The sequence below is a fragment of the Archocentrus centrarchus genome, chromosome 16 (assembly GCF_007364275.1).
Source record: "Archocentrus centrarchus isolate MPI-CPG fArcCen1 chromosome 16, fArcCen1, whole genome shotgun sequence".
Lineage (NCBI taxonomy): Eukaryota > Metazoa > Chordata > Actinopteri > Cichliformes > Cichlidae > Archocentrus > Archocentrus centrarchus.
The window spans coordinates 20,734,358-20,747,482 of NC_044361.1; the positions used below are offsets into that span (position 1 = coordinate 20,734,358).

The 13,125-nt window shown below is 42.0% G+C and overlaps 1 protein-coding gene across 1 annotated transcript; it reads left to right on the plus strand.

The window, feature by feature from the left end:
• Nucleotides 1-4,550: 4,550 nt before the first annotated feature.
• Nucleotides 4,551-6,337, plus strand: LOC115793875 (chemokine-like receptor 1). Its single transcript, XM_030749039.1, has 2 exons — nucleotides 4,551-4,614; nucleotides 4,921-6,337. Exons 1-2 carry the CDS (start codon nucleotides 4,605-4,607, stop codon nucleotides 5,991-5,993), a joined length of 1,083 nt encoding a protein of 360 aa, XP_030604899.1. The 5' UTR covers nucleotides 4,551-4,604; the 3' UTR covers nucleotides 5,994-6,337.
• Nucleotides 6,338-13,125: the final 6,788 nt, after the last annotated feature.

Genomic DNA, 13,125 nt, shown 5'->3' on the forward strand with positions numbered 1-13,125 from the left:
GTCCCTGTAACCTCCATTAAACCTTTACTGGGAAACAGCTGGAGATCCTTCATCAACCACCTGATCAGTAAGTGAAGAAAAGAGAACTTTGTAGCTGCTCCATCCACCCTGTTTGTTTCACACAGGGAAAAACTGCAGTACAGAAGTTAAAATATGCAGATGAACTGTTAATATGAAAAAAAGTATTTCTTATCCAGTTACTTGGGTAATCAATATAAATAGAATACACAATTGCTAAAATAATCGATAGTTGCAGCCCTAATGAAATTTGCAACATACCATAAGCATCACCTTCTCACACAGAAGCAACAGGATTCAGGTGATAGTTATTGTTATAAGTAAGTAAAGTTTATTTATATAGCGTTTTTCACAGACAGAAAAGCGCTGTACAATAATTAAAACACAATATCACCCCCCCACTCCCAGAAAACACTATGTTAAACATAACATTACAATATTAAATGAAAAAGAATAAAAATAAAGTCAGAAACCAGAAAGCCTGGTTAAACAGAAAAGTTTTCAACTATTTTTTAAATGACGCCACAGAGTCAGCTAAATGGAGCTGGAGTGGTAAACAGTTCCAGAGCTTTGGTGCCACTGCCTAAAAAGCTCTGCCCGCCCTGGTCCTTAGTCTTGTATGTGGGACAACTAAAAGACTTTGATTTTGTTGCGTGAGAGACTGTTGACTTCTTTTTTTTTTTTCTTTTTTTTTATGTTTTTAAATGCCTGGATCAATTTTAAATATCGGATTTATATCGGTATCGGCCGATATCCAAATGTAAAATATCGGTATCGGACATAAAAAAGTGGTATCGTGCCATCCCTACTAGGGACTGAGATGGCCATTCCAGAACGTTGTACTTGTTCCTCTGCATGAATGTCTTTGTAGATTTAGAGCAGTGCTGTCTTGTTGAAGTATCCAGCCCTGGCACAACTTCAACTTTGTCACTGATTCTTGAACATCGTTCTCAAGAATCTGCAGATATTGACTGGAATCCATGCGACCCTCAACTTTAACAAGATTCCCAGTACCTGTACTGGCCACACAGCCCCACAGCATGATGGAAGCACCACCAAACATTACTGTGGGTAGCAAGTGTTTGTTTTGGAATGCTGTGTTCTTTTTCCGCCATGCATATCGCCCCTTTGTTATGTCCAAGTAACTCAATTTTAGTTTCATCAGTTCACAGCACCTTATTCCAAAATGAAGATGGCTTGTCCAAATGTGCTTTAGCACACCTCAAGCAACTCTGTTTGTGGCGTGTGCGCAGAAATGGCATCTTCTGCATTACTCTCCTATACAGCCTCTCCTTGTGCAAAGTGTGCTGAATAGTTGGAACAATGCACAGTGACAGCATCTGCAGCAAGATGATGTTGTAGGTCTTTGGAGCTGCTCTGTGGGGTGAGTATGCCTGTTCTCACCATCCTTCACCTCTGCCTATCTGAGATTTTTCTTGGCCTGCCACTTCTGGCCTTAACTAGAACTGTGCCTGTGGTCTTCCATTTCCTCACTATGTTCCTCACAGTGGAAACTGACAGCTGAAATCTCTGAGATAGCTTTTTGGATCCTGACCCTAATCCATGATGTTGAACAATCTTTGTTTTCAGCTTATTTGAGAGTTGTATTGAGGCTCCCATGTTGCCACTCTTCAGAGAAGATGCAAAGAGGAGAAACACTTGCAATTGGCCACCTTAACCCTTTCTCATAATTGGATTCAACTGTGTATGTAGGTCAAGGGTCAATGAGCTTACAAAACAATTTTTTTTTTGTTCCAATAATTAGTGCTAAAGGTATTCACATCAATAAAATGACAAGTGTGCCCAAACTTATGCACCTTCCTAATTTTGTTTAAATAATTATTGCACACTTTCTGTAAATCCTATAAACTTCATTTCATTTCTCAAATATCACTGTGTTAATCTGCTATATGATATATTTAACTGAAATTGCTGATCCAAACAACCAATGCAAGACTTCCTCCATCCAACCTCACCATTCAGGAGAAGAAGGCCATCACAGCCCTAAGCAAGGATCAAAACATCACCATACTGCCAGCCGACAAGGGGAGGTGCACGGTTGTGCTGAATTCATCGGATTACCACAACAAAATTACTACACTCCTCAGTGACAACAATACTTATGAGGTCTTGAGACGTGATCCCACAAGCAACTACAAGAAAAAAGTTGTTTGCTGCCTGCAACAACTTGAAAAGGAAAAAGCCATTGACCGCCCCACTTACTACCGCCTGTACCCTGGAGAAGCCACTCCATGCATTTATGGACTCCCAAAGATCCACAAAGAAGGAGTCCCACTTCGACCCATTATCAGCAGTATAAACTCGGTCACCTACAACATTTCCAAACACCTCGCCACCATCTTATCACCGCTTGTTGGCATCACACCCCACCACATTGAAAACTCTACAGATTTTACTAACAAGGTCCAGAATCTTGTACTGGATCCAGATGAAACCATGGTGTCCTTTGATGTGGTTTCACTTTTCACTTGCATACCTACAACTGAGGCAGTGGAGACCGTCAGAAGACGACTACAGGAAGACGATTCCTTACAGAACAGAACCAGCTTCACCCCAGATCAGATTTGTGCACTTTTAGATCTCTGCCTTACCACAACATATTTTAAATACAATGATGGATTCTACAGACAGAAGCATGGATGTGCCATGGGCTCCCCAGTGTCTCCCATTGTAGCCAACCTTTACATGGAGGAAGTGGAAAGTAAAGCTCTTGGTTCTTTCAAAGGGATGGCACCTAGCCACTGGTACAGATATGTAGATGACACCTGGGTCAAAATCAAAACCCAAGAAGTAGAAGCCTTCACTCGTCACATTAACTCAGTGGATAAATACATACGTTTTACCAGGGAGGACACCAGAGATAACAAGTTACCATTCCTGGACTGTGCGGTGCTTATCGAGGAAGATGGAAGCCTCAACATTGAAGTTTACCGGAAGCCCACACACACAGACCAGTATCTCCTCTTTGACTCCCACCACCCTCTGGAACACAAACTTGGGGTGATCAGGACCCTACAACACCGTGCGGAAAGTGTTCCCTCTAAGGCAGAAGGGAAGCATAAGGAACACACACACATTAAGAAAGCCCTCAAAACATGCGGTTACCCCAACTGGGCCTTCATCAAATCAGCTAAGATGCACAGGAATGAAGGCCAAACACAAACTACAGAGAATGGGAAGGACAAGAGGAACAACATTGTCATCCCATATGTGTCAGGCTTGTCAGAGAAACTCAGAAGAATTTTCTCCAAGCATGACATCTCAGTATACTTCAAACCAAGTCACACCCTAAGACAAAAACTGGTTCATCCCAAGGACAAACCCGCCAAACACAAGATCAGCGATGTAGTGTATGCTGTTCAGTGCAGTGAAGAGTGCTCGGACCTCTACATTGGTGAAACCAAACAGCCTCTTCACAAACGAATGGCACAACATAGAAGAGCCACCTCGACAGGACAAGATTCAGCAGTACATCTGCATCTGAAGGAAAAAGGGCACTCTTTTGAGGATGCCAATGTCCACATTTTGGACAGGGAAAACAGATGGTTTGAAAGAGGAGTGAAAGAAGCCATCTATGTCCACTGTGAACGACCATCATTGAACAGAGGAGGTGGATTACGTCACCAACTTTCCCCCGCTTACAGTGCTGTCCTGAGCTCCCTTCCCAGACGTCTCAACCCCCATTCACACCTTTGTTCCAGTGACCTCAATAGGCCACAGGAAACAATGGAGCGGAGTCCTAAATTGGTTTCAACTGAAACCACTGATTAAATATGACCCACGCCCCCTTCACACCTGGGCACATGTGTTCACGCACATGATCAATAGAGGGTCATAACCACCTCCAGGGGACTACGCCCACAGGGGTTTAAATACCTGGGTCTCTCCACCATTTGGTTGAGAACTGAAGAAGCCTTTCGGATGAGAGGTGAAACGTCTTCAAGAAACAAAAAGAAGTCTAGTCGCCTTTTTCAAGCTCCAGAGACCACAGAAATGTTCCTTCACGGTAACATGTCCAGAATAACACTTTTCATAGTGTGATAGGAATGCCACTGTAAAACCATGTAAAGAATTATGTGTCACTATTACTGCAAGTTGTTTCTGCATGAAATGCAAGTTAAAGTGTAAGAAAGCTGTACAGAAAGTAGTGATGCATTGGTAATATGTAACTGATAAACCACTGTTAAATACATGACTATCAAGTAATGTTGACAGCTTGATTAAAGATTTTAAGAATAACCACAGTTATTCTGTAAAGTAAAATATACAACAAAAGCACAGTACACAGCAATAACTAATACTTAACTTATGTAAGACTCATCCATCCTTTTGAGTGTAATAACGAAAGTGTTTATTCAGTTACAACAAATCATGCAGCCTTCTGCTGCTGAATGAGCACATTCTGAGGTGTTCCTGTTATTTTGTCATGTCTACATTGTATCTACATATTGCATAATCCGCAGCTAAAATAGTGAGAGGGAGGAGTAATTAAAGAGAGAGCAAGTAGAAGAAGCAACAGATAGACATCAACTTAAAGTAAAGACAGACTCTCAGCTAAAAGGAAGATGGGGACAGGTAAGATACTTCAAACATTTGCATTTCTTTTTCATCACATTACCTGCACCAAGAGATGGTGATTGTGACTGTGCATTCCTGTTCCAAGTTAAACAAATTAATGTCAGTGAAATTTATGTGTGTGTGTGTGTGTGTGTGTGTGTGTGTGTGGTGTGTGTGTGTGTGTGTGTGTGTGTGTGTGTGTGTGTGTGTGTGTGTAATGTGACAAATAATCAATCTTGTTTTGTTTTTTGTTTTTATTCAGTGCTTATTATATAATGTATTAAAGTAATTTCTGTAATAAAATGCTTTCCTTTTTGTTTTCAGATAATATAAATTCCACTACAGGTAAATCGTCTGCACTGGAAGCAGCTTCCAAACACATCCAAACAGCCTCCATTGTCATCTACTGCTTGATAATTATACTTGGAACTCTGGGCAACGGGCTGGTCATCTATGTGACAGGCTTCAAAATGAAGAAAACAGTCGACTCAGTTTGGTTTCTCAACCTGGCCATAGCTGACTTCCTCTTTGTGTCCTTCCTGATTTTCTCAGTCATTTCTCTCTCTCAGAATCACCAGTGGCCCTTTGGAGCATTCATGTGCAAGCTCAACAACTTTGTGAGTGTAGTCAACATGTTTGCCAGTATCTTCACTCTGACAGCCATGAGTCTGGATCGTTGCTTGTCCATCTGGGTGGTGGTGTGGGCGCACAACAAGCGCACAGTCTGCAAAGCTCAGCTCATATCAGCTGGTATCTGGGTGATTGCTGCGGTCTGCAGCACCCCTTATGCCACTTTTCGCACTGTTTTTGAACACAATGGGTCAAGATTCTGTGGTTATTCTGCAAACATGACACATGAACAAAAATGGAGTCTCTATATTTTTCGCTTTGTTATGGGCTTTGTGATCCCATTCCTGGTAATATTTGGTTCTTATATGGCCATAGGCATTCGTGCAATGCGCATCCAGAGAACAAGGAAACAGAGATCACGCAGAATCATTTTCTCCATCATTTTTGCATTCTTCATCTGCTGGTTGCCATTCCATGTTTTCAATTTTATAGAATTGAAGGCTAGGACTAACTCAGACCTCTGGGGCATTGTTAGAATTATGGGTCCTCCGACTGTGTGTCTGGCCTTTCTGAACAGCTGCCTGAACCCCATCCTCTATGTTTTCATGTGTGATGAATTCAAGAAGAAGCTTCAGAAATCCATATGTTTTGTGCTCGAGAGTGCCCTGGCAGAGGACCATTTGTCATTTATGTCCACTCGCTCCATGTCATCAAACTTTTCAAGGATTTCCCGAAAATCAGATGCTGTTGCAACTTTAGAGAAGATCGACCCAAATGCTTTTGAATCCTTCACAGAAAGCACTGCAGAGACACCCAGGTCTGAATAAGGCCTCAATAACAGAAATTGTAAATTGAAATGATTTTTTTTAAACACAAAATTTTAATCTCAAGCTGATTCAGATGGTAAATGTGTGCACAGAAATCTAAAATGTCCATGTGTTAATATGGTACCTAATGGTTTCTTACTATTGCAAAGAGAATCACACAGGAAATATAAATTAGTCATACTAATGGAAAACCTATGTGGTTGTGCTACTGATTAAATGAATCAAACCTGTAAAGTCAACTTTTAAATTTTCCTTTGAGAACAGCTTCATATTTGTGTATGTAAGCTTTTAATGCTCCTGCATATTTAATGTTTATTAGTATAAGCATCCATTAAACTGTCACAAGAGACTAAACTTTGATTGAGCTTTATACATTTTTTTAAACTGTGAATAAAAACATGCTGAGGAAGTGTATTTGTCTGCCTGCGTGATAAAGCTGACTTACACCCTGCTAACCGCGAACCGTTGTTTTATCTTACACAATATCACAGTGTTGTGCACATGACTTATTGCATTCCATAATGTGGAACACAGTATGTAAAATAGAGTGTACCACAAACCATGAAAGTATCAGTTTTAAATTGAAAACAAAAATGAAGATAGTAATCTGAAAAATCCCCTTCAGCACATTCACACTTTAGCATTAAACCATGAATCAGCTGGTTTTAGCTATCTTACTGCACACATGCTGTGCGTGCCTTTCTCAGTTTGGGACTTATGATTGTTTGGACATCGAAACAGAAGAGGTGGGAAGTACAATACTTTTTGGAAGGTTTGAGTCCCGTTACATCAGGTTTGGGCTGTGGCAAGCAAGGCAGAGGACCCCAATGCAGGACTCAGACGAGGAGGTTAACCTGAAGCTTTAGTCTAAAATACTTGGCAGCAAGAACATGAATGTGGCATACACATGAACGACGCATAAAACACACAGCAGGGAAAAACCAACGATGACGCGACAAGGACCAGGGAGAACTGGTGCTACTTTCCCACCGCCAAGGAGCCGGTGCTCGTGCCAGTGCTGGTGCTGGTTTCAATGAACCGGCAAAACGCTTAAGAATGGGCCCGCGTTTTTGTGAACTGCTCCTTTACATATGAGTGTCGGCGGGTCCTCGTCTGGACACGGAAGCCGATGCCCACAAACCAGTGTCGCCAAGTCCGCTTATTATAAGCGCCTTTGGGCTTGTTTTTTTCTAAAGTCGCTTGCAAATCTCGTGAGTCGCAGGTTGCGTTTTTTGGGCTTTTTTTGAACGTCAAGTTGCTTATTTGGGCTTGACTTTCTTTCCGAGTGAAACTCCTTGATTATCTCCCGGCGCCCCATAATAAAGCAAAAGACGTGTGGTACGTAGTTTGTCCCCTCCAAGCCCAAACAAACACGCATAACTGCCCAAATTGAGGAGGCAGCGTAAGAATGAGCTCCAGTAAGTGGGGAAAATATAGGGAAAAAAATATATAATGAAGAGTGGGAGAAAGAGAGCGCACTTAAAGAATGGATCCAAGCTCAGATGGGAGACAGTGGCACTAAAAGTGGGTATGCACTATATGCAATGCATAGGGGCGCCGCACAAGAGGGGGGGCACCAAAACGATGCAACAAAATTATTACTGTCACGGTCTGGGCCGTTTGCCCAGCATTTTGTGTTTTGGGTTTCATATTTCCTGAGTTTTTGTCCCCAGGATGTTTTGGCCCATTTGGCACATACAGGACATCTGCACCAACTGCTCAAAAAAAGAAAGAACACTTGATTGTCTTAATAAAATATGGACTGATAACTTCTTAGAAGTGTTTACATAAGCAAATTTCAGCAAATTACATGAACATTTGCCAGCTTCTTTACACAGCAGTATGGAATCATCATCATCCATGCATCTCTATCTTGACCCAAAGCAAATGCAAACCCAGCCTACAGCAAAGGTGAATGTAAAACAGACAAGACGCACCTGTCACAAGTTTGGTGGAGTAACCACTGCCTTTCATAATGTTGCCACCTTGTGGCCAAAGTCCATAACTTCAGGTTAATCTCCACACACTTGAAATGTACCTTAAAATGTCAAATTCATAACTGTCAAGGTGTGGCTATGTGGCAGGCAGGGTTGGATCCAAATGCAGGTCGAGTAAGGTGGATCTGAACTAAAAGGAGCTTTAATGCTGAAATTTCTTGTAATGTTCCAAGAAACAAAATAGAAAATCCAAGGAAAGTCATTAGTCCATGACAGTCATGAGACAATAAATATTACACTTAATTGGAAAACTACATTATAAATAAGTTATGTGTTAACCACCTGACTACATCTTCTTTATTGCAGGATGGTCTGTGGATGTTCCCCAATCAACCAGTGCTGGGTTGTCACTGCTGTGTGTCACTTAATGATTCCCATAATGAGACAATAAATCTTCCAGCACTTTAATAACGCTCCTGTCTTATTTGTTTTCTTTAGTCCATCACACTATCATGTGATCCTGGGAAAACATGAATGCCCATTCAATAGTGAACCAATTCAGATCAAGTACATTTCTAGGGTAAGTAACCATAAAACACAAACTAAAGATCTCTTTAGTAAAATGCGACCATTTTTCTAAATGGCATTAGGATGAATAAGGTGGATCTGAACTAAAAGGAGTTTTAATGCTGAAATTTCTTTTAATGTTCCAAGAAACAAAATACAAAATCCAAGGAAAGTCATTAGTCCATAACACAAAATCCCTTGAGAACAGAAAGGGAAAACTCAGAATGAAGACAAACAAAACAAAAACAAAGGAGCAACAGAGTCCAAAGTGAAGCAGTCTAAGAGCTCACCCAGGCCATGGAACCAGAACAGAAACAAAAATTCACTGAGCCAGAACAAAAAAAATAGATAAATGGCAGCACATCACTGGAAAAAAAAATCCAAAGCAGGATGCCGGGGATAAGGCAGAACAGAGACCAAAAGCAGTTCAGTGGTCTGCCAGGAAAGCCACAAGGGAAGTAACACAGTCCAGGGGGCTGGCCAGGAGATGCTCCAGAGGCTGGCAGAGGGGCGACCAGTGGAGACAAAGACAATCTGGAGGTCGGCCAAGGGACCAACAGCAAAGACAGATGAACCCTAGAGGCTGGTTGAGTGGCCAGTGACAAAGACAAACTCTGGATGCCAGCTGTATGACCAGCAACGAAAGAGGCGAGGGGACACCTCTGGCGCAGGTGACCTTGGACTCCTGGACTTAGGCTCAGGACACTCAGGCAAAGCAGGATCCATTATCTCCGGACCCTCTGGACTCGGGCGGAGTGGGACCCAGAGGCCTAGGACATTCAGGATACTCTAACCCCTCAGGCTGCTAAGCAGGGTGCGGAGCCATCTCCTCAGACAACTGGGGCTGCTTTGCAGGGCATGCAGCCATCTCCTCAGGTGACTGGGGCTGCTTGGCAGGCTGCTCGAAATGCTCTGAAGGGGGCTTCGACACTGCAGTGGCTGAAGACTCCAAAGTTGGTGCAGTTGCTGGAGACTCTGGAGGTGATGCAGTTGATGGCTTAGATTCAGAATCAGGTGATGGCATCTCAGGTGCAGAACAGGGTTATAATAGTTTTGGATTTTACATTATAGTTTAGTTTTAGTTAGTTTTTACTTTTTTTTTCTCTAATTCAGTTAGTTTTAATTCGTTTTCAGAGTGGTTTGGCTCGTTTTTATTAGTTTTTATTTTTGGTTTCATGCTTAGTTTCAGTTAGTTTCAGTATTAGTTTTAGTATTTTCATACCTGATCAGGTGCAAGATTCAAGGCGCAAAATTGACTATTGTGTAATGAAAACTTGACAAAAGATACAGTTTAAAGAAATATAGTCAACAACCAACTGTTCACAAGACATGCTAAATTTGTGTAATATTAAGGACACACATGAACATCAACAGGGAGAAACAAAGAAAAACATGAACTCCCAAACTCACTAAATTCTACAATAAACTCCACAATAAACTTCAGCATCAGTGCAGCAGATTAATAACGCCTACATGTGGTGTTAAACAAAAACAAACTCTTTGAAGGAGTCAAAGCTCAAATCCAGCTGCATCCTGATGTTCTCACCACCTGAAGCTGCTTCTGTTTTGGAGCTAGCTTGGTTAGATGCTCGCTAATTAAACCTGCAGGGTCTTTGCGGCCTCTGTACACAACCTACAGAAGTTGCCGACCTCATGTCCACATTTATGCTTGTGTAGCTGGATTGTGTGTGTTAATTACCTTGTGGTCGTGTGCAGGTGTTTGTACTCAAAGAACCTCCATACGGGACTCTGCCGCTTTCTCGGCAGACCGCAGCCATTACTTTGCGGACCAGCGCGGTGAGCGCACGCACATGCGCACTCACACAGTTGTCCTGTGGCGCTCCCAGCTTAAACTCGGAGAGCGGAAACAATGATTTCATATCAATCCACAAGGCTTAAAAAAAACCCCAAAAAACAAGTAAATGAAAGTCAGTTTATCGATAATTTCAGTTAGTTTTAGTTAGTTTTGTAAACTCACAATTCAGTTTTAATTAGTTATCGTTTTTTCCTTTTTAGTTTTTATTTATTTCAGTTAACGACAATGTTTTTTCAATTTCGTTTTCGTTAACTATAATAACCCTGGTGCAGAAGAAGCAGGTACGAGGTGAAGCTGATGACTGCCCAGATGCTGCCAATGATGCAGATGACAGCACAGATGCTACAGATGGATGAGCAGATGCTGCAGACAATGCTGATGATGATGATGATGATGATGCAGAAGGTGCTGGTGACTGAGGACTCTGAAGGCTCTTGTGAAGATGCAGAAGACTGAAGCAGTGCTGAGGATGGAACTGCAGCTGAAGGCTGATGAGATGAAGACTGACGAAGAAGAGCTCCAGATTCTGAATTGGAAGACTGGGACAGCACTGCAGGGCACCCAGCCATTGTTACCAACAACTGGGGCTGCTTCTCAGGGTACACAGCCACTTCTCATATTGGGAGACTAGGTCAGGCCTTGGCCGGCCCCACCCAAGGAACTGGGACAGGTGTTGGGATGGGCCAATCCTTGCCCCCACCTCACCCCCACCCAAAGAACAAGAACGGGGTACTGGGGACTGGCTGAGCCTTGGCCACTCTCACCTGAGGAACAGATACAGGGGCAAGGATTGACTGGGCCCTAACCACCCTCACCCAAGGAACAGGTGTGGCTGCAACAACAGGCACAACTGGGGCTTCAGGAAAAACTGCAGTCTCATGGGAGGTATGCGCAGGTGCATAGGGCACAGTGCAAGGATCCTGGTTCGAAAACAGAATTACCAAGCTTTGACTGCATGTTGTGCAGAGGATGTCAGCTGTTATTTTTTTCTTTACGTCAGCTGTAGCCACCAGAACAGACCTATAACCACAGTGTACTGGGGAAAGGGGGCTGCCATTAGCACTAGCAATCGTTGTAGGGGCGCCGTCAAAATGTTTTTTATCAACCACCTGATCAGCAACATGAAAGAGAACTTTGTAGCTGCTCCATCCACCCTGTTTGTTTCACATAGAGAAACATCTGCAGTACGGAAGTTAGAATATGCTGATGAATTGTTAAAATGAAAAATTATTTCTTATCCAATTACTTGATTAATTGACGGAGTAATCAATTAATACTTGATTACTAAAATAACTGATAGTTGCAGCCCTACTTGTATTCAGAAAGCCATAGTCAAACATTAGTTTTCAGTGTAACAGACCCAGGTTCTGAGCCTGTTAACAGATTAAATGTTCCTGTAAAACACAGGGAAATAATGAGACAGACGGCTGGTAAGGTTTCTCAGTGCCTCGCTTCTGCCATATTTATTAATACAAGCACATGTATTTTCAAACTGCAGCACAATAGCTGTCCTTCGTATGCGGAAGAAATATCTTTAATACATTTTCATCATACAGTGGCTTTTAACTCACCAATAATCCAATTATCCTTTTACATGACAATTTACCTATTTGTTCTGCTTTTGACCAAGATACCCTTTTCTATACTCACAGCTGGGCTGTTTATCATACACCAGTGCTTAGTATAGAGCTGGCTAGTTTACTAGCTCACAGACTACATGGGACTAACACATGTATGCTGGCAGGCTTAGCTTTAGGTTTTAACATTCTCAATATGCATCTTAGAACCAGTAAACACATGTTGATCGCTGCCAACGGCATGTTAACTCTAATCCACAATGTCAGAATACAAAACGGAGCCTTCTTATCTACAAAGGAGCTTGAAATAGGTATGCAGTTTGTGCAAAACGGCACCCGCAGTGTTTCCCTGACTTGAGCACCTTTTGTCTTTTCACCTCGCTCAAAACGTAACAAACTACAGAATTTATCAACTGATCTATACATTCACATTTAGCTGTGTTCCTTATAAGTATTTTAAAACTCCTTGCATGCGAGTTTGACCGTTACTAACCTGTAAAACACAGGGAAATAATGAGACAGACGGCTGGTAAGGTTTCTCAGTGCCTCGCTTCTGCCATATTGGAGATGGAGACCTACAACCTCGCTATTCTGTCTCACAGAGCAATGCGCCACCTTCTGGCATGGAGGGTGTAACTACAACTTAAACGAAGTCATCCTCAAAGTGACTTTTTTCTCTCATTTCAACCGCAAAAAACAAATATTTATGTGATTACACATTAGGGTGTCACAATCAGCACCAGTAGAGCTATGAGAGGCCTCAAGAATAAATAACTACAGTTCCCAGCAAGATGATGTCACTTCCTACTGTTGCATTAAAAACATGATAGTTTATGCTCACAACATGGTGGCTGATATTCAAATGTAGGAAATGCTTTTAGCAGCTGATTGTTAAAAAATCTGGATTATGTTTTTGTTGTGTATGTTTTTTTTATGTGATTTCTGCAAACACAGTTGAAGGAAACTGCACTCTGGGACACATTAAATGCTTGATATATAAATGTAACTTTTCTGGATTATATGCAAAAATTATCATTCTATCGATCTAAGGCCTGCGGCCTGATTTAGAGTTCTGCATTGATTTGTACTTTGTACAGAACCGAAAATCCTCTCTGAACCAAACCTGACATGCACCTCGAGAAATGTAACTACACGTCCAAAAACACTGATTACTGCTTTCCAGTTAAATCTTAGGCCCCATCACTCAATTAACAAGTGGGAGCGGCATTTAGTGG